The sequence below is a fragment of the Dendrobates tinctorius genome, unplaced genomic scaffold (genome assembly GCF_039654945.1).
Source record: "Dendrobates tinctorius isolate UK_male_01 unplaced genomic scaffold, ASM3965494v1 ptg000003l, whole genome shotgun sequence".
Classification (NCBI taxonomy): domain Eukaryota; kingdom Metazoa; phylum Chordata; class Amphibia; order Anura; family Dendrobatidae; genus Dendrobates; species Dendrobates tinctorius.
This window is the reverse complement of record NW_027361671.1, coordinates 5,991,266-6,010,462: the sequence shown is the minus strand read 5'-3', so window position 1 is coordinate 6,010,462 and position 19,197 is coordinate 5,991,266. Positions and strand designations below refer to the sequence as shown.

Below are 19,197 nucleotides of genomic sequence, written 5' to 3'. Positions count from 1 at the left end.
TGGAAGATCTAGCAGTGCTGTTAATGCTTAGCTCTGTATAACCCCGTCCATATCACCGATTGGCAGCTTTCTGTGTGCACTGTGAATAAGTTTGGTGGGCCACTGGGAAAGAGCCAGATGTTGCAGAAGGGCCAGCTGGGGCATGTAGTCTCTCTGGCAGCAGATAATGATGTCACGATAGTTGAAGTGGGTCACTGGACCCTTCAACACTTCCCTCGTGTCCACAACAATTGTCAATATGTGCAACTTTACCTCTCCTGACTGGATGAGGCTTCACTCCTTTGTGAAGTTATATGGAGAAAGATGTCCCCTCAGCGTGGACTCAAATGGAAAATTATGCTGGGAGCAGTAGTGTTTGGTCCCTCAGGCAGCTTTAACCGCCCAGAATTGAAAGTTACCCCAGGAAGTGTGTGAGCCCTGAGCAGGTAGGCTCCTCCCTGCCGTTTCTATGGCAGCTTGTTTTGTAGAGAATAATCACTTTACTTTCATATACACACATTGGCCAGTAGATGGCAGCAAAGCAAATTTATGAATCGCCCGTATATAATGCAATGTATTACATCTTCTAACTCACAGTGCCCAAACTAATTCTGACACACTTGAACAAATCTACTGTCATACGACAACTGTCTCATTCAGCAGCAGTAGAACAGGTACTGGGATACCACATAGGCAGAAAGCTGCTAATTAGTGGTGGTTTTGGGATAACATAGAGCTCATGACTATGGTGGACTGCATAGCAGAAGGTTTTCTAGTTTTCTAAAACTGCCAATCAATGGTGAGGTTGTGGTTAGACTATTATGTAGCAGCTTTACTAGTCCTTTGGTGATAATCTCCTGCTGATAAAACAATGATTTTATCTAAACTACAGCAAGCAGCCCAGTAAGTGATACATCGCTGGAATCGGGTCTCTGCCCCTACATCATTCCACTCTCAGATTAGTAAAAACCTGGTGACAGATGCCTTTTCATAAACATTCCTGTTTTATGCATGTTGACTATCTATTGTCAGCAAATTACTAATGGTATTAACAGATTTTGTACTCACCGAAATAGCGTTTAATGTTTTCTCGTATGTAAAACAATACATTTCAGGGTTTTCTTCATCCTTTACAAGGTCAAAGCTGTACTTGCTACCAGTCTGCGGTGCAGTGATTAAGGCTTTTTTTAACTCTTCCACGTACTTTGAATGATTCATCTCCATATCTGCAGCTTCCTTGGACAAATCCTCCTTGGACACTTTTAGAGAAAAGCATATTTAGCGCTATGTACTCCAGACAATGAAAGCAGAAGAGTGTGTAATGTGATATTGGCCTTAGGAGACGGCAAAATTTTGGATTGCTTTCTTCCCATTATGTTTTAAGTACATGGGGCCCTGAAATTATTATATTGGAATGGTCACCACAATCTTTTTCCAGATCAGAAGAAAAAAATACGAAAGCACAGCAACGTACATCACGAAACGCCATGATTCTCCTACTAAACTCATTTTCATCCCGGAAAGAGAAATATTTGCAATTTACAGCAAGAGGTAAAGAGATGGACATGTTCTTATAAGATGTTGTATAGCCTACATTATCTTACAATCACTGCATGCAGTCCGGCTAAAGCCAGCATCAAACGCTACCAGAAAAGACGACAGTAATAATGGTTTATGAGAGCCACCGAGTAATGGACGTCATGCTAAGAAGATGCACGATGATGTTTCATTTTCCCACGTCAGGCAGCCTTATCTTCTGGGTTTTAACTTGTCAATTAAATCATCCTTCTGAATAGCTTCTGAACTCTTACCCTAAACATACAAAGTTCATCAGTCTTACAGCTACAGAAACGCCATTTCATCTACAGGTTTAAGAGAAAACCGTCACTTCGATTAGCTCCTCTAAACAAACACCATGGTATAGTAGCTGTTGAATAGCAATATGCTCTTCCATAAAATGTCAGATATATCACTTGGTGTAAAACGATGGCTTAAGACCTGGTGCGGTCAATTCTAAGGTCTTGCCTTGGCTTCATCAGCACACCGTGCATCTTCTTACGAAACACCCATGACATAGAACTTTGGCTTACAAGAAAATACTGCGGCATTTATTTAGAAAGACCAGTGCCCAGTGAGAATGGAGTGCCCTCGAAGGTATTCAAGGAGGTGCGAATGATGACCCTAATCTAATAAAGGTGAAAACTTCACTGCACACTCAGTAATGTGATGCAAAATGCCCATTGAGCAGTTACAGTCATGCACAATTCACAGAGCAGGCCAAGTAGTAACACGCCGGTTGATAGTAGGTGACAATATAAAACATTTCGACACTCTTGGGTCTTTTCAAAACAGTTTCTGTTGACGAGATGATGGGTACATATCTCACTAGTAGCATGCCTCTTCTTCGGCACTAATAGCACGGTACATAACCACCATCTGCTCAACCAATATGAAATGACTGACCGGACTTCCAAACAGAAAGTCAAATGTAAACAGGTGCAAGCTAAGAGAGCCACTCTACATGTAACTAATAAATTAAAGCTGCACTCTGTTAAATGCTGTAGCATACAGACATGGAATATACGAAATTGGAACTGCATTACTGCTACAGAAAATAAGCTAAAAAGTGAAGGTACAAGAGCAAAAATTGGCCGATTCATGTGTGCCCAACAGCCAACGACAAGACGACCCTCTCGGTTGGGTCAAAGATCAAGCTCTGTTTAAAATTGTCATAGTGCTTGGTCAGAAGGCGTGGCTTGACTTTCTGTTTGGAAGTGACGGTCAGTCTTTTGATAATTCTAATACACACCTTCTGACTGAGCACTCCAGCCATCAGCCTACAGTCATGGCCAAAAGTTTTGAGAATGACACAAATATTAATTTTTACAAAGTCTACTGCTTCATTTTTTCTAATGGCAATTTTCATGTACTCCAGAATGTTATAAAGAGTGATTAGCTTAACAGCAATTACTTAACAGCAATAAAGTCAATATTTGCCTAGAAAATGAACTTTATCCCCCAAAACACATTTCAACATCATTGCAGCCCTGCCTTAAAAGGACCAGCTAACATCATTTCAGTGATTGCTCCATTAACACAGGTGTGGGTGTTGATGAGGACAGGGCTGGAGATCAATCTGTCATGATTAAGTAAGAATGACACCACTGGACACTTTAAAAGGAGGCTGGTGCTTGGCATCATTGTTTCTCTTCTGTTAACCATGGTTATCTCTAAAGAAACACGTGCAGTCATCATTGCACTGCACAAAAATGGCCTAACAGGGAAGAGTATCGCAGCTAGAAAGATTGCACCTCAGTCAACAATCTATCGCATCATCAAGAACTTCAAGGAGAGAGGTTCCCTTGTTGCCAAAAAGGCTCCAGGGCGCCCAAGAAAGACCAGCAAGCGCCAGGACTGTCTCTTAAAAGTGTTTCAGCTGCGGGATCAGGCTACCAGCAGTGCAGAGCTTGCTCAGGAATGGCAGCAGGCAGGTGTGAGTGCATCTGCACGCACTGTGAGGCGGAGACTCTTGGAGCAAGGCCTGGTCTCAAGGAGGGCAGCAAAGAAGCCACTTCTCTCCAGGAAAAACATCATGGACAGACTGATATTCTGCAAGGGGTATAGGGAGTGGACTGCTGAGGACAGCGGTAAAGTCATTTTCTCTGATGAATCCCCTTTTGGATTGTTTGGGACATCTGGAAAACGGCTTATTCGGAGAAGACCAAGTGAGCGCTACCACCAGTCTTGTCTCATGCCAACTGTCAAGCATCCTGAAACCATTCATGTGTGGGGTTGCTTCTCAGCCAAGGGAATGGGCTCTCTCTCAGTCTTGCCTAAAAACACAGCCATGAATAAAGAATGGTACCATAATGTCCTCCAAGAGCAACTTCTGCCAACCGCCCAAGAGCAGTTTGGCGATCAACAATGCCTTTTTTTAACATGATGGAGCACCTTGCCATAAAGCAAAGGTGATAACTAAATGGCTCAGAGAACAAAACATAGAGATTTTGGGACCATGGCCTGGTAACTCCCCAGATCTTAATCCCATTGAGAACTTGTGGTCAATCATCAAGAGACGGGTGGACAAACAAAAACCTTCAAATTCAGACAAAATAAAAGCATTGATTTTGCAAGAATGGACTGCTATCAGTCAGGATTTGATCCAGAAGTTGATTGAGAGCATGCCAGGGAGAATTGCTGAGGTCCTGAAGAAGAAGGGTCAACACTGCAAATATTGACTTGCTGCATTAACTCATTCTAACTGTCAATATAACCTTTTGCTACTCATAATATGATTGCAATTATATTTCTGTATGTGATAAAAACATCTGACAAACACACATAAAAACCAGAGGCAAGCAGATCATGTGAAAATATAATATTTGTGTCATTCTCAAAACTTTTGGCCAATTTTTATTTCAACATGTAATAAAAAATAAAGTGCCTCATACCATACAAAAGATCAAAATTTAGCGAATACATAAGTTCAATAAGTCTTATATTTATCTCTCTAAGAAAATTTCACACACTGCAGAAAATATTTATGCACAATTTTGAGATGTATTTTACAATATATGTCTCTCTTTCATGTTCCTTGAACTTATGTATTCGCTAAATTTTGATCTTTTGCATGGTATGAGGCACTTTATTTTTACATGTTGAAATAAAAATTGGAATTTTATTTAATGAGTGTTTCTATCACACTTTTTTGATCTAGATGTAGTGTATTATATACAAAAATCAGTACGTTTCATTGATATTTAAAATGTAGCCAATCCCTTGGTAAGGGAAATGGGTTTGGGTAGTGTGCTTATCTGCCCATAAGATTGTAGGCTTTTAGCCTAGCATCATGTTAGGTTAGGGTGCCAGCAGAGAGGATCGCCTTGTTGTTGGCTGTTGTACAAACATGAATTGACCAATTTATGTACTAGGCTCCTTAAATTTTAAACTTATTTTCTATAGTTGTAATGCAATTTTAGTTTCATATATTCAACGTCTGCATACTATAACAGCAACATTATTGAACATGACCAGTGAAAGTTCAAACTTTTTAATTGTCAGTTTTTTTTAACTAATGTGTTACTTCTTGGCCTGTGAATGTACATTACAATAAAGCTCACTGGATATTTTGCATCACCTAATTGAGTGCATTTTTTTTTATTAGAACAAGCTGGGCATGACCACTGGCCTCTCCTTATCTCTGTATTGATACAGCGAGCTGTTAATCAATCCGAGACACAGCCATTAAAACCAAGATGTAGATCTTTGTCCTCAGAGCCTGTGGGTATGTCATGCTGCCCATGATAACTTGTATGATTAACCCCTTCACGACCCAGCCTATTTTGACCTTAAAGGGGTTGTCCGGGCTTTTCACATAATCTCAGTACATATCTGGGCTGCAGAATGGTGACCATAAGTAATTTACCTTCTGTCACCAGTTTGCAGTGTTTTCTAGATATCACTCTCTTGCTTCTGATCAGAACGTCCAGGGGGGTATGTTCTGGCATTGAAATGAGAACTGGTTGTTTCCTCCTACTCTACTAAAAACCTGCCCTCTATATCAACAACCCCACCCTCCAAAGCAACAGGCCCTCCCTTGTCCACATGAAAAAGCCACTCTCACACAGTAACACATCCTCCCCCTCTAGCAGCCTCAGTGCAGAGAGCAGAACCACCCAGCTGCTCCTCCCCCAGACACACACTGAACAGTGATCTATGGAAAGTGAAACTCTAGTGAGGAGGGAAAATCGTCCTGTATTCTGGGCCACTCCATGATTACAATATATAACTCACTCATTATCAGTGATTCCTTCCCTCAGTGTCCCAGGCTGCAGGCAGTGATGGGGCTTGGGCTGGCAGTGATGGGGCTTGGGCTGACAGTGATGGGGCTCGGCTGCTGGCAGCAGTGAGAATAGACTGTGTGATGGCCAGTAATGGGGGTCTGCAGCTTCTAATCTGCACAGGGGATGGCAGTCACTGATGTAATCTGTTGTGTGACAAAGCCTCTGCTGTGTGAATGAGACAGCTCTGTGTCAAATCTGCTGCTGTGTGAAGACATCAGTGACACAGAGCTGTCTCATTCACACAGCAGAAGCTTTGTCACAGAACAGATTACATCAGTGACTGCCATCCCCTGTGCAGATTAGAAGCTGCAGACCTCCATCACTGGCCATCACACAGTCTGTTCTCACTGCTGCCAGCAGCTGAGCCCCATCACTGCCAGCCCAAGCCCCATCACTGCCAGCAGCCTGGGACACTGAGGGAAGGAATCACTGATAATGAGTTATGTATTGTAATCATGGAGTGGCCCAGAATACAGGACGATTTTCCCTCCTCACTAGAGTTTCACTTTCCATAGATCACTGTTCAGTGTGTGTCTGGGGGAGGAGCAGCTGGGTGGTTCTGCTCTCTGCACTGAGGCTGCTAGGGGGGGGAGGATTTGTTACTGTGTGAGGAGGGCTTTTTCATGTGGACAAGGGAGGGCCTGTTGCTATAGAGGGCAGGTTTTTAGTAGAGTAGGAGGAAACGACCAGTTCTCATTTCAAGACCAGAACACCCCCCCCTTGGACGTTCTGATCAGAAGCAAAAGAGTGATATCTAGAAAACCCGGCAAACTGGTGACAGAAGGTAAATTACTTATGGTCACAATTCTGTAGCCCAGATATGCACTGAGATTATGTGAAAAGCCTGGACAACCCCTTTAATGACCAGGTCATTTTTTTGCAATTCTGACTAGTGTCTATTTATGAGGTAATAACTCAGGAATACTTCAACGAATCCTAGCGATTCTGAGACTATTTTTTCATGACATATTGAGCTTCATGTTAGTGGTAAATTTAGGTCGATAATTTTTGGATTTATTTGTGAAAAAAAAAAATCGGAAATTTGGAGAAAAATTTTGAAAATTTCAGAATTTTCAAATTTTGAATGTTTATTCTGTTAAACCAGAGAGGTACAGTATGTGACACAAAATAGTTAATAAATAACATTTCCCCACATGTCTACTTTACATCAGCGCAATTTTGGGGAAAAAAAATTTTTGTTAGGAAGTTATAAGGGTTCAAAGTTTATAAGCAATCTCTCCTTTTTCCAGGAAAGTTTACAAAACCATTTTTTTAGTGACCACATCACATCTGAAGTCCCTTTGAGGGGCCTACATGACAGAAAACACTCAAAATTGACACCATTCCAAAAGCTGCACCAATCAAGCTACTCAAAACTATATTCAAGAAGATTATTAACCCTTCAGGTGCTTCACAGGAACTAAAGCAACGTGGAAGGAAAAGATAGACATTTTAATTTTTCCAAAAAAAATGTTCGTTTAGCCTCAATATTTTCATTTTCACATGGGCAACAGGATAAAATGTAGCCTAACATTTGTTGGGCAATTTCTCCTGAGTACAATGATACCTCATATGTGGTCATAAACCACTGTTTGGGAGCATGGCAGGGCTCAGAAGGGAAGGAGCGCCATTTGACTTTTTGAATGGAAAATTAGCTGCAACGGTTAGCGGACACCATGTCGCGTATGGAGAGACCCTGTGTGCCTAAACATTGGAGCTCCCCCACAAGTGACCCCATTTTGGAAACTAGACCCCCCCCCCAAGAAACTTATCTAGATGCATAGTGAGCACTTTGAACCCCCAGGTGATTCACAAATTGATCCGTAAAAGTGAAAAAGTACTTTTTGTTCACTAAAAATATTTTAGCCTCAATTTTTTCAATTTCACATGGGCAACAGGATAAAATGGATCCTAAAATTTGTTGGGCAATTTCTCCTGAGTACACCGATACCTCATATGTGGTCATAAACCACTGTTTGGGCACACGGCAGGGCTCAGCAGGGAAGAAGCGCCATTTAACTTTTTTAATTGAAAATTAGCTCCAATCGTTAGCGGACGCCATGTGGCGTATGGAGAGCCCCTTTGTGCCTAAACAGTGGAGCTCCCCCACAAGTGACCCCATTTTGGAAAATAAACCCCCCCCAAGGAACTTATCTAGATGTGTGGTGAGCACTTTGATCCCCCAAGTGCTTTACAGAAGTTTATAACACAGAGCCGTGAAAATAAAAAAATCATTTTTTTTCCCCTCAAAAATGAATTTTTAGCCCGCAATTTTTTATTTTCACAAGGGTAACAGAAGAAATTGGACCCCAAAAGTTATTGTCCAGCTTGTCCTGAGGACGCTGGTACCCCATATGTGGGGGGAACCACTGTTTTGGCACACGACGGGGCTCGGAAGGGAAGTAGTGATGTTTTGAAATGCAGACTTTGATAGAATGGTCTGCGGGCGTCATGTTACGTTTGCAGAGCACCTGATGTGCCTAAACAGTAGAAACCCACCACAAATGACCCCATTTTGGAAAAGAGACCCCCCCCCAAGGAATTTATCTAGATGTGTGGAGAGCACTTTGATCCCCCAAGTGCTTCACAGGAGTTTATAACACAGAGCCGTGAAAATAAAAAATCATTTTTTTCCTCAAAAATGATTTTTTAAGCCCGCAATTTTTTTATTTTCCCAAGGGTAACAGGAGAAATTAGACCCCCAAAGTTGTTGTTCAATTTGTCCTGAGTACGCTGATGCCCCATATGTGGGGTAAACCACTGTTTGGGCACACGGCAGAGCTCAGAAGCATTTTTGAATGCAAAATTGGCTGGAATCAATGTGGCGCCATGTCACGCTTGGAGACCCCCTGATGTACCTAAACAGTGGAAACCCCCCAATTCTAACTCCAACCCTAATACAGCCCTATCCCTAACCCACCCCTAACCCTAATCCCAACCCTAAGGCTGGAGTCACACTAACCGACGCAAAATACGGTCAGTATTTTACATGCGTAATACGGATGACAGACCCCTAAATAGTGCTCCGTATGTCATCCGTAATCAAGGTGTGGCCGCGTATTTTGCGCATGTCAGCATCCGTATGTAATCCGTATGGCATCCGTATGGCGAGATTTTCTCGCAGGCTTGCAAAATGGACATATAATGGAGCCCTATGACAGGGTTTATAACAGAAACCAAAGAATAGATATAGACACATAGAATGCATATATATATATATATATATGTATTCTATGTGTATATATCTATTGTTTTGTTTCTTTATTAAACCTGTCAGTATGAGTTTACTGTATCGTGCACTGAATTGCCGGCTTTGCTAAAAGACACTGGGTGCATATTTCTCGCAAGTCACACGTGTATTCCGTGTGTAATCCGTATTTTTTGCGCACCCATAGACTTGCATTGGCGTACTACAGGCGTAGTACGCTGACAATCGCAGCATGCTGCGAGTGGCACGGAGCGTAGGATACGGAGGAGAAATATACGCCTGGTGCGAGTGACCCCATAGAGAATCATTGGTCCGTGTCTAATGCATGCTTTTAGCGCCTCTCACTCTCCCGTATTCCTCGCCAGTGTGACTCCGGCCTTACTCTAATGTACCTAAACACTTCAAACCCACAATTCTAACTTCAACCCTAATACATCCCTAACCCCAACACACCCCTAACCCTAATCCCAACCCTAACCCTGAGGGGTAGATCGCCAGGGCAGGGAGGGGGAGATTGCTGGGGCAGGGAGGGGGTGATCGCTGGGACAGGGAGGGAGCGGAGGACAGCACAGAGGGAAGCACATACAGGTGAGGAGCAGCAGCGGCGGCAGATCGCGGGAGGAAGATCGTGGTTGGGGGTGATGGCGGTGGTGGGGTCATCGGCAGGGAGGTCATTATTGGCGGGGTCGTTGGCGATGGCGGGAGGGTAATTGGCAGGAACCAGAAGGAGGGCAGCCATAGATGACACCGTCCCTCCACATCTGATTGGAGCGATAGCGTCACATGGACGCTAGCTCCAATCAGATCTGGGGGCCGTGACACAGAGGTCACTCAGCTCCAGCCAAAGGCCGATGATATTGCAGCATCGGCCATGGCTGGATTGTAATATTTCACCAAGTTTCATTGGTAAAATATTACGATTGCTCTGATTGGATGTTGAAAGTGAAGCAGTCAATCAGAGCGATCGTAGCCACGGGGTGGCAAAGCCACCCCCGGGGTCAAGTATAGGTCCCCACATACCTGCAGGTCAGGTAACATTTCAGTTACCCGGGTCACCCGACCCGCAGGAATGCGATCCCGACATAACGCATACGTTGCGTCACAGGTTGGGAAGTCACAAGTTTTCATGACGCATATGCTGCGTCACAGGTCGGGAAGGGGTTAATTACAATATGGTTTTACCTTGCTGATCTATACCAAACTTCTACTTTTGGGATCTACAGTATCCACGAATTGTAAAAATGAATATATTTAGCACCAACAATCCCGTAGGTTAAAATAATGATCTTTATTCCTGCATAATAGAACATATTACCACAAGAATATATAAGCACATACATGTTTTGTAATATGTACTTAATTGAATCATAAAATACAAGATATTAAAAATCCTTTTAGGTCTCATCCTGAAAATTCCCATGGCTATGGTTTGCCAATAGGAGATGTACATAATCTGACTAGCATCCGAATTTCATTCTCTGTCTTAGGGGACATTTTTTTCTTACTTAAAGGGAATCCGTCACCAGGTTTTCAACACCTAATCTGATAGCAGCATAATGTAGAGACAGAGGTCCTGATTCCAGGGATGTGTCACTTACTAGGCTACTTTAATTTTGAGAAAATCACCATTTTTAGAGGCATGGTACACCTGCTGCCAGGTAGTCCAACCACAACCTCACCACTGATTGGCAGCTTTCTGTCTATGCAGTGCACACAAAAAGCTGCCAATCAGTGACATGAGCGGGGGTTATACATAACTCAGCATTCAGAGAACTGTTAGATCTGCAGAAGATAAAGTAGCAATTTTATCAAAACATCAGCAGTCTAGTAAGGGGTACATCGCTGGAATCAAGAGTCTCTGTCCTTACATCATGCTGCTCTCAGAAGGGTTAGCAAAAACCTAGTGACAGAGTCCCCTTAAATGTATGCGTCTTTGGCTAAAAAAACCGTATTTGTTAATGAGTTTTGATAAAAACACTGCACTGTTTACCTTCTATAGCCTATATGTTGCTGGTTGCAGAACTGGTTAACCGAGAATCTATCAATAGGCATATTTGACGACTAATGGGAGAGTTTTCAACTCTTGTGTTTTCCTGAGCTCCTCACAGCTGTTTAATAATCACAGACCAAGAAGAACTATAATAATATTCAAATAAAATATATTTTGTTAAATCCTGTATCAGTTTATGCTGAGCCAATCTACCACAGGTGGTGGAGAATGTGGGCAATGTTCCAGGAACACAAGTAGCTGCTCCAGAGAATGTTATATGTCCTGGGAATAGGCAGCTAGCCAGAGTGAGACGTACGACAGCATGGAGGGCATAAACAAACACCTGGTCCAGACGCAGCAGCAGGTGACAAACAAGCTACTGCTACAGCAAATACAACAGCAGCGGCAACATATGCAGCATCTGGTAAGTGCCATCCAGGGCAGGTTAACTGCTCCACCCCCAGGTCCGGCTGTTAACTACCAAGTCCGGAAGGTGGTAAGACGAGCCATGACGGGAATGACCCCGGGGATAATGTGGAAGCCTTTATGATGGTTTTTGAAAGGGTGGCTGATTGGGATAAATTTAAGCCAGGGCAGGGGTGCTTGCGCCATATTTGACGGGTGAAATCCCTCAGGAAACCCGACATCGTCACTTCCTTGTACTGGAATACCCAACGGGGAATGGGCTCACCACGGAGGGGGTCTGGAGCCAAAACCGGAGAGGGGGTGTCCCAATCTCACTGAGGAGCCTTCAAAGGCTGTTGTTAGGGATGTGGTCTGTTTGCGATGTCACAATCCTAGATACGTAGCCGCCCTGTGCCATACGTCCCTTGAACCAATGCAGCCTAGACCGGTGTTGTTCCTATTCTACCTATCCAGCCTGAAGTGTGGACTGTCGACCCGGCGAGGGGACGCAGGCATGTGCCATGTCAAATAATAGGGTAATGGTACTTGACTGTTGGACTCAGGAAGTCTGGTGACCTCGATCAGTGCTACAATTCCCCACCGGCTGATCCTTGCCAAATTTGCTGTATACACGGAGACGCCAATAACTACATTGTAGCCAGAGTAACAATGAGAACAGGCTGTGGTGCCCAGGTCGATGTAGTCAAGAATTTGATACAGTCATATTGGGGCAGGATTTTTCCTTGTTTTTAGACTTGTGGCAAAAGGGGGTCGTACCGAGTATCTCAGACAAGACCAAGATCCCTTGGGAAGAAACTCCATCGCTATCAAAAATGGAGTTTTCCAAGTGTGTCCTTGCCAGGGAGGAGAATGAAATGGTGATCGAGGAGCCCAACCAGAGGTGTCCGGGAGAGAACTTTGGGGTAGCTTAAATTAGGGACCTTACCGTCTGTAACGAGGTTGCTCAAGAGCTGGGGCAGACACCAAGTTCCCACACTTTGCAGTTAATGAGGAGTTATTGTATCAGTTGGCCAAACTAAGGGGAGAAGAGATAGTGGAGCAGCTGTTGGTTCCAGGATCGTAACAGCAGAGAGTTTTAAACATAGCCCATTTGCATGTTTTGGGGGGACATCTGGGTGTAGAGAAAATTGAGGAAAGGATAATACGAAGGTTCTATTGGCCCGGATGTTACTGGAAGATCCTACATTATTGTACGTCCTGCCCCACCTGCCAGTTAACCGCTCCTCTTCTTATTTCCGAAGTCCCTTAGTCCCGTTACCTGTTATAGAGGTCTCATTTGAGAGAATTGCCATGGACCTAGCAGATCCCCTAATTAAGTCCTAGTGGTCATGGACTATGCGACCAGCTACCCAGAAGCAGCACCACTTTAGTCACTCTTCTGTCAAGAGTATAGCCTGAGAACTTGTCCATATTTTAATAGGACATGCCTGCCAAAGGCTATCTTGTCTGACCAGAGAAACCCCTTCATGAACAAGGTGATTAAGGAGCTGTGTAAGATCCTCCAGATTGTCCAGCTGCGAACCTCAGTCTACCATCCGCAGACAGACTGCCTAGTAGAGCTTTTCAATAATACCTTAAAAACCATGCTCAAGAAGATAATTGAGAAGGAAGGTCGAGACTGGGACTATCTGCTTCCATTTCTTCTCTACTCCTTCATATAAGTTCCTAAAGCCTCCACTGACTTCTTTCCATTTGAGTTCCTGTATGGTCAACATCTGCAAGGGCTCCTAGACATAGCCAGGGAAACCTGGGAAGCCGAGATCATGACCCACTTTAGCATCATAAAACACGCCGTCCAGTTGCAGGAGAGAATGGCAAAAGTGATGCCTATCGTGAGGGTGGATTTTCTTCAGGCAAAGGAGGAACAGACAAGGGTCTATAACCGATCAGTGAGGCTGAGGCAGTTCCAACTTGAGGACCGCATGCTGGTGCTTATCCCCACGGAAGAGAGCAAGTTCCTTGCCAGTGGCAAGGCCCATACGAGGGGGTGGAAAAAATGGGCGAGGTTAATTACAAGGTCCACAAGCCAGGATGAAGGAAGCCTCACCACATGAACTTGTTCAAGCCGTGGCGAGATCGGGAATCGCTGGAAGCTCCTTGCCTAGGAGCACGTCCCGAAGCCAAAGAGGAGGAGGTCATGATTGCAGAGACTATCGCCGGCTCAGAAACAACAGTGTCAAGAACTGCTTCAGCAAAATCGTGACCTGTTCTCGGAATTGCCAGGGCATACGCGGGTGGTGGAGCAAGACGTTTTGACAAAGTCGCATATATGGGTGAGCCTTAAAGGGAACCCGTCAGCAGGATTGTGCACAGTAACATACAGACACTGTCAGGTCAGCGCCGTAATACTGATTAAAATGATACCTTGATTGATGAAATCCGCCTTGTGGATGTGCGTTATTTTCTGTTTTCAGTTAATGATATGCTCGTGCTTTGGGGCAAGCCTATGGGGGGCTTCATGTGGTGCTCTGTTTAGTTTACATAATGAATATTATTTATACATATTGAAAAACAAATACCCTTCTGCAGGCAGGCGCCGGCTGTGGCACCTACGTTGCAGCATAATCATATGTACTGTGTATATAATTAATATGTTTGAGGTTATCTTGATATTAAAATGAAAAAAATCAATTTGAAAATGGCACCCGCCGCGCCTGTGCAGCAGCAGTTGTCGGTGATACTAATAGCTGCTACTGCGCAGGAGGTGCCATCTTGGAGAAAAAAAAAAATGGCGCTGCTAATGCCTGCGCAATACCAGCTATTGGGGATCGCCAAATCTGACGCATATCCGATGCCCCACGTTGATGAATTGAGAGACTTGAACCCGCGAGGTACATTACCACCCTCGACTTGACGAAGGGCTACTGGTAGATCCCCATGTCCCAGAGGAGAAGACTGCCTTCTCGACACCTGATGGGTGGTTGTTTTCAGTACACCAGAATGCCTTTCAGACTGCATGGGGTCCCAGCCATCTTCCAGAGGGCGATTGATCGGATCCTACTTTGACAAAAGATATATTCCGTAGCCTACCTCCAGGTCATTATAGTCTTCAGCCCAGACTTGGGTAGTCATCTACTAAAGCTACAGGCAATCCTGGGTGCTCCGAGAAAGGTGATGTTGAAATGAACCAGTAGTAGACTCATTCATGTGTTTTTCTCCGAGAGCAGCTGAGTGAGCCTATCACAGTATATATCCACCATGATTCCTATTTAAACTTTTCCATTCATAATCTCTCCTTACCTTAAGCCTAAAAATTCTCACTATATCAAATCTATACGTCTCCTATAGGCTAAGCCTCACCATGCAACTTTTAAGGATGTATTATAAGAGGATTTTTTATATCTTGCATTTTACGTGACAATTACTCATTTTTACAACTGCTAAAGACTCTTTCCTTTTCCAATAATTTTTATTAGAAGGTTTTCAAACAGTAAATAAGGGAAGAAGAGGGGGGGAGAGGAGGAGGGGGGAGGAAGAGGAGGATGGGGGAGGAAGAGGAGGAGGGGGAGGAAGAGGAGGTAGGGAAGGAGAGGAAACAATCTTTAGGAGTTTACAATTGTGATCAAAAGCATTAGGAATGCATTAAAGTTGCAATTTGGTCATTTACAGAAAGTGAAATAGCGACAATTAACAAAATTATTTACAGTAAATACATAATCATTTGCGGAGTCTGCGCCAGGATGGACGTGAGACAGAGGCGAAGGGGGAGGGAGGGAAGGGGTCAAGGGAAGTGTTTGTCCCAGTATATCCATTTATTAAAGTGCTTGGAATGTGAATTGTTAGCTAGAGCAAATCTGAGTTTGAATGATCTGTGGAGGGATATTTGATCTGTTAAGTCTTTGAACTTAGGGGGAGCTTGGTTTTTCCAGTTGAAGGCAATAGCTCTTTTAGCTTATAGTAGAATGTGGATAACTAGAGCTCTGAGGATGGGTCTAAGTTGAATGATAGCAATGCCATCTGCGGGGATAGATAGATGTTTTGATTGGAAATTTTATTAATGAGAGACGAGATCCGGGACCAGAAAATGCGTAGGATCGGGCAGGACCAAAGTTGTGGATTAAGTTGCCCCTAAGACCGCAATACATCCAGCAAAGGGGAGAGTTTGTGGTGTCTATGTGAGCCAGTCTTGTTGGGGTATAATACCATCGGAGACTAGTTTTGAGTGGGTTTCATGGAGGGTCATTGAAATGTTAGAGGAGTAAGTGGATGAAAGAGCATCTTCCAATTTTTCTGGGAGACATGACAGGTTTAGCTCGTTTTCCCATTTCTTCATACTTGGGCATTTTACCAGGTCTATATCATGGTTGAACCAATTGTAAATATACTTATGGCTGCAAAAATGTTGTGGTTAGGGTTATTCAGAAGATTTAGGGAAGCTTCGGAGAGTTTTGTTTTTTTGTCCAAACAGGTTTGAATTTGGTCTTTTAAAGTGAGGAATTTTAGGAACATCGATGAGGGTAGGGAGAATTTATGTTTCAAGTCGCTGAATGGTAGAAAGTGTACCCCTGTAAAGATGTCCCCCAGTTTTTTAATGTTGTGATCTTGCCAAATTGTGGGGAGGGATTGATTGGTGAATGAGAAAATCAGAGAGAGCGAGATTTTCTTCCTGATTTCAGAACTCGGGAGACCTATTTTAAGCCTGTGGAGTTTTTTCCATACTTGGGTAGAGGTGTGAAGACTATTTCCAAGCATATGACCTATCATCAATCATCATCATCAATTAGCTGACCTTCCTTTTCCTTAATGTTTGATCAAAATTTGATCTTTATCACCAAGGAAAAAATATTCTCCACTTGCTGAACATTTAGGTTATGTTCACACGCAGTGTTTTTTTATGCAAATAAGAAGCTGCGTTTTACAGTACCAACAAAAGCTGAGATTTCAGAAATCTCATGCACTCGCTGAACTTGAGAACTGTCACTTCTTTGAGCATTTTTGCAGCGCTTTTTCAGCCAGAGAAAATGCAGTAACCAGGTTTAGCTGCATTTTTGTGAAAAAAACTAACTTTATTAAACATGTACTGTAGGCAAATCATACATGTAATCCACACCAAAAAAACGCTGCAACAACACAGCAAAAGCTGAGTGTGAACAAAGCTTAACTGCCATTTATGGTTGAAAGAAACTTGTTGTAGGGCTGAGTAAATACTCCTTAACATAAAGGAGACTGCAGCATTACAGTACACAGCTTTGTCTTATAGTCTATTGTAAGGCTTCAGCTCTTTGGTAGCTGCTTGGATGCGCATCAGCACAAGGTTTTTATACCAAAACAGCATAAAGTCTATTGTCTATCATAAACTTTACAGCTCCAAAACAAAAACAGCTTTTCTCTAGTACAAAGGAACAACATAAACAGTCCTTTTTTCAGGCACAATGAAACATAGTAACTGTAGTAGCCTGTCCAGTCGTGGGATTCCAGGTAGTGATGAGCGAGGGTGCTCGGATACCATGTTATGCGAGCATACCCCGGTGTTAACCTAGTATCGCGGGTGTGATCGATTAATATGTTCAAGTCCCCGCGGCTGCATGTTTCGCGGGTGTTAGGCAATCCCCGCATGTGTTGCGTCTGTCTAACAAACAGGCAATCCCACATCTGTTGTGGGTGTCTAGCAGCCGCGATACATACAGCCGCGGGGACTTGAACATATTACTCGCGCACGCCCAAGATACTCGGATAACACATAAGAACACTCGGATAACACAATATCCGAGCACGCTCATTTATCCCTAGTTCCAAGCAGAATCAGCACAAGCAGTTTAAATGCTTTCACCGAATAAACACACCTCTGTTCAGCTCCAGCACAATTCCACTCTGATGAGAAAACCCAGGTGCCTGTAAGCCCCAGGCTGGATTATGGAAACGAGCTTTCTCACTTAGACTCTTTTTGCCTTAGTTTTACTGGTAAAGACTTTATATTACCGAGCCTAACCACCTCGGTGACACATATTTGCCATCCAGGACCTTAACTCCTGCTTTCTTACATTACTACTGATTTTCTCTGTTCCAGAAATAGAATGCCCTAAACAAAGTGCAGATTGATGCTATCCCGACTTTTAGTGTGAGGGGACAATTTATTAATGGTTGCACACCACCTGAATGGCACACCAGTAAGGCCCATATGGTTGGGTGCACAAGAATTTTGCTGCTGCATGTGTTTGGTCTCATCCTAATGTGGCAGATTTTCTGGGGATTTTCAATGAAAATTCTAAAAACCTTTATCAAAGTAAAGTACAATACATGTGAGTGGGGCTTTCATGGAGGAGAATGATGAACAAGATGAACAAAATGTTGTAAGAAAGATATGGAAAGTCTTCACACAACAGGACAGCTCGAGAACATTGTTCTGAATTTACCTTCACCGGTCCATGCGTCATGTCCGTCACAGAGTGTGACATTAAATCCACTGTCTAATTCTCTCTCCCATCCAATCTGGAGAAAGTACGTAGCGTCTGGTTTTGATGCAATTGTGATTTTCCTCACTTTTCTCTCCATGTTCAACTATAAACATAAAATAAGTAAATGTAAAAGAAATCTAAAATGAAGTTACAGGATCTACTGGGAAAATGACAAAAGAACATCATCGCCCTGTGTATATGTCAGACCTAACACAACCAGATGTGATTAATGAGCCTCTGTGAGGACTATCCTGTTACACTTTCATCTGTATGGGAAGGCTCGCTGCAAGTTAAAAAAGCAATAAATTCATAGCAGTCAAAATAATAGATCTCATAAAAAATATTTCACTCTTCACAACCAAACCAAATTCATTAGCTTCATTTCTGTAGTTACCGACTGTCTCGTTGATTTTCGCACTAAGTCTTCTGGACTCCTAGGAGTATGTCTAGGATGGGAGTGGGAGATTACGATTATGGAAAGATTAGTGCACAGTTTGCCAAAAGGAGGAAAGAACCTGTCAGTTGTACTAGCACTCGTCTCCTCTATGTGTGTAGTGCAGAAATATTCTCCCACAAAACTATTAATCTGCTTAGATATTGGTCTCTACCATGCAGCTTACTAGCTATATTTAACATTACGGATTACATTTAATGTATACAATTTTTTAAACCTTAAAGGGAACCTGTGATTAGATGGATGCTGCCTTGATCCCAGGCAGTACGAATCAGAGCCTTGCTGCCCGATTGCAGCCAGGTTTGTCTTTTTCTGAAATACCACATATGGTAGCTTGAAATGCTGTCCGGATCCATAGGTAGAGACGTGAATAGTCTAAGACTGGTTCCCGACCGGCTCTAGCTGATTGACAGGTCTCTCCCTATGTACACACATTGGAAAGACTTGTCAATCAATTGGAGTGGGAAGAGGAGAATCCGACTGAGGGCATTTCTGGACTAGTCAGGTCTGTCTTTATTGCCAAGGCTTTACAAAATCAGCAGTTTAAAGAAAGACAAACTGTATCTTGCTGAAATTGCGCAACCAGCATCTGATTCATGTTGCCCAAACTTATGAGGATAAAGGTGACCATATACATAAATGTACAGAATATGGGGGGCACCGGCTGACTGATCGTCAGGAGAGATGTTGATCGTGCATGTTCAACTTTGGACTATTACATTTTCCTCCTGGACATAACCCACCAGCTGGAGTGACAATCAGCAGATTTCTCATAAAGAACCCCCGGTTATGATTGGCAGAATGAGCGTCCTGTGTATGGGAGAGTCAGCTGAGACGGCTGTCAACTGAACGATTGCCAGAAGCATCGTTCAACCAACAGCTATCTAATGTGTATGGCCACA

At 43.3% G+C, this 19,197-nt stretch overlaps 1 protein-coding gene across 9 annotated transcripts in view; it reads right to left on the bottom strand.

The window, feature by feature from the left end:
• XRCC4 (X-ray repair cross complementing 4) overlaps positions 1-19,197 on the bottom strand; it is a 530,150-nt gene that overhangs the window by 433,475 nt on the left and 77,478 nt on the right. For 8 of the 9 annotated variants that reach the window (XM_073582954.1, XM_073582694.1, XM_073582894.1 and 5 more), the window contains exons 2-3: positions 17,800-17,944; positions 1,048-1,238 (exon numbers count right to left, since the gene is read on the bottom strand). In XM_073582954.1, the coding sequence (XP_073439055.1) occupies positions 1,048-1,238; positions 17,800-17,938 (330 nt within the window). In that variant the 5' untranslated portion in view covers positions 17,939-17,944. Of the gene's footprint in view, positions 1-1,047; positions 1,239-17,799; positions 17,945-19,197 lie in introns of those variants that run through there. The other variant, XM_073583113.1, reaches the window with a different exon arrangement.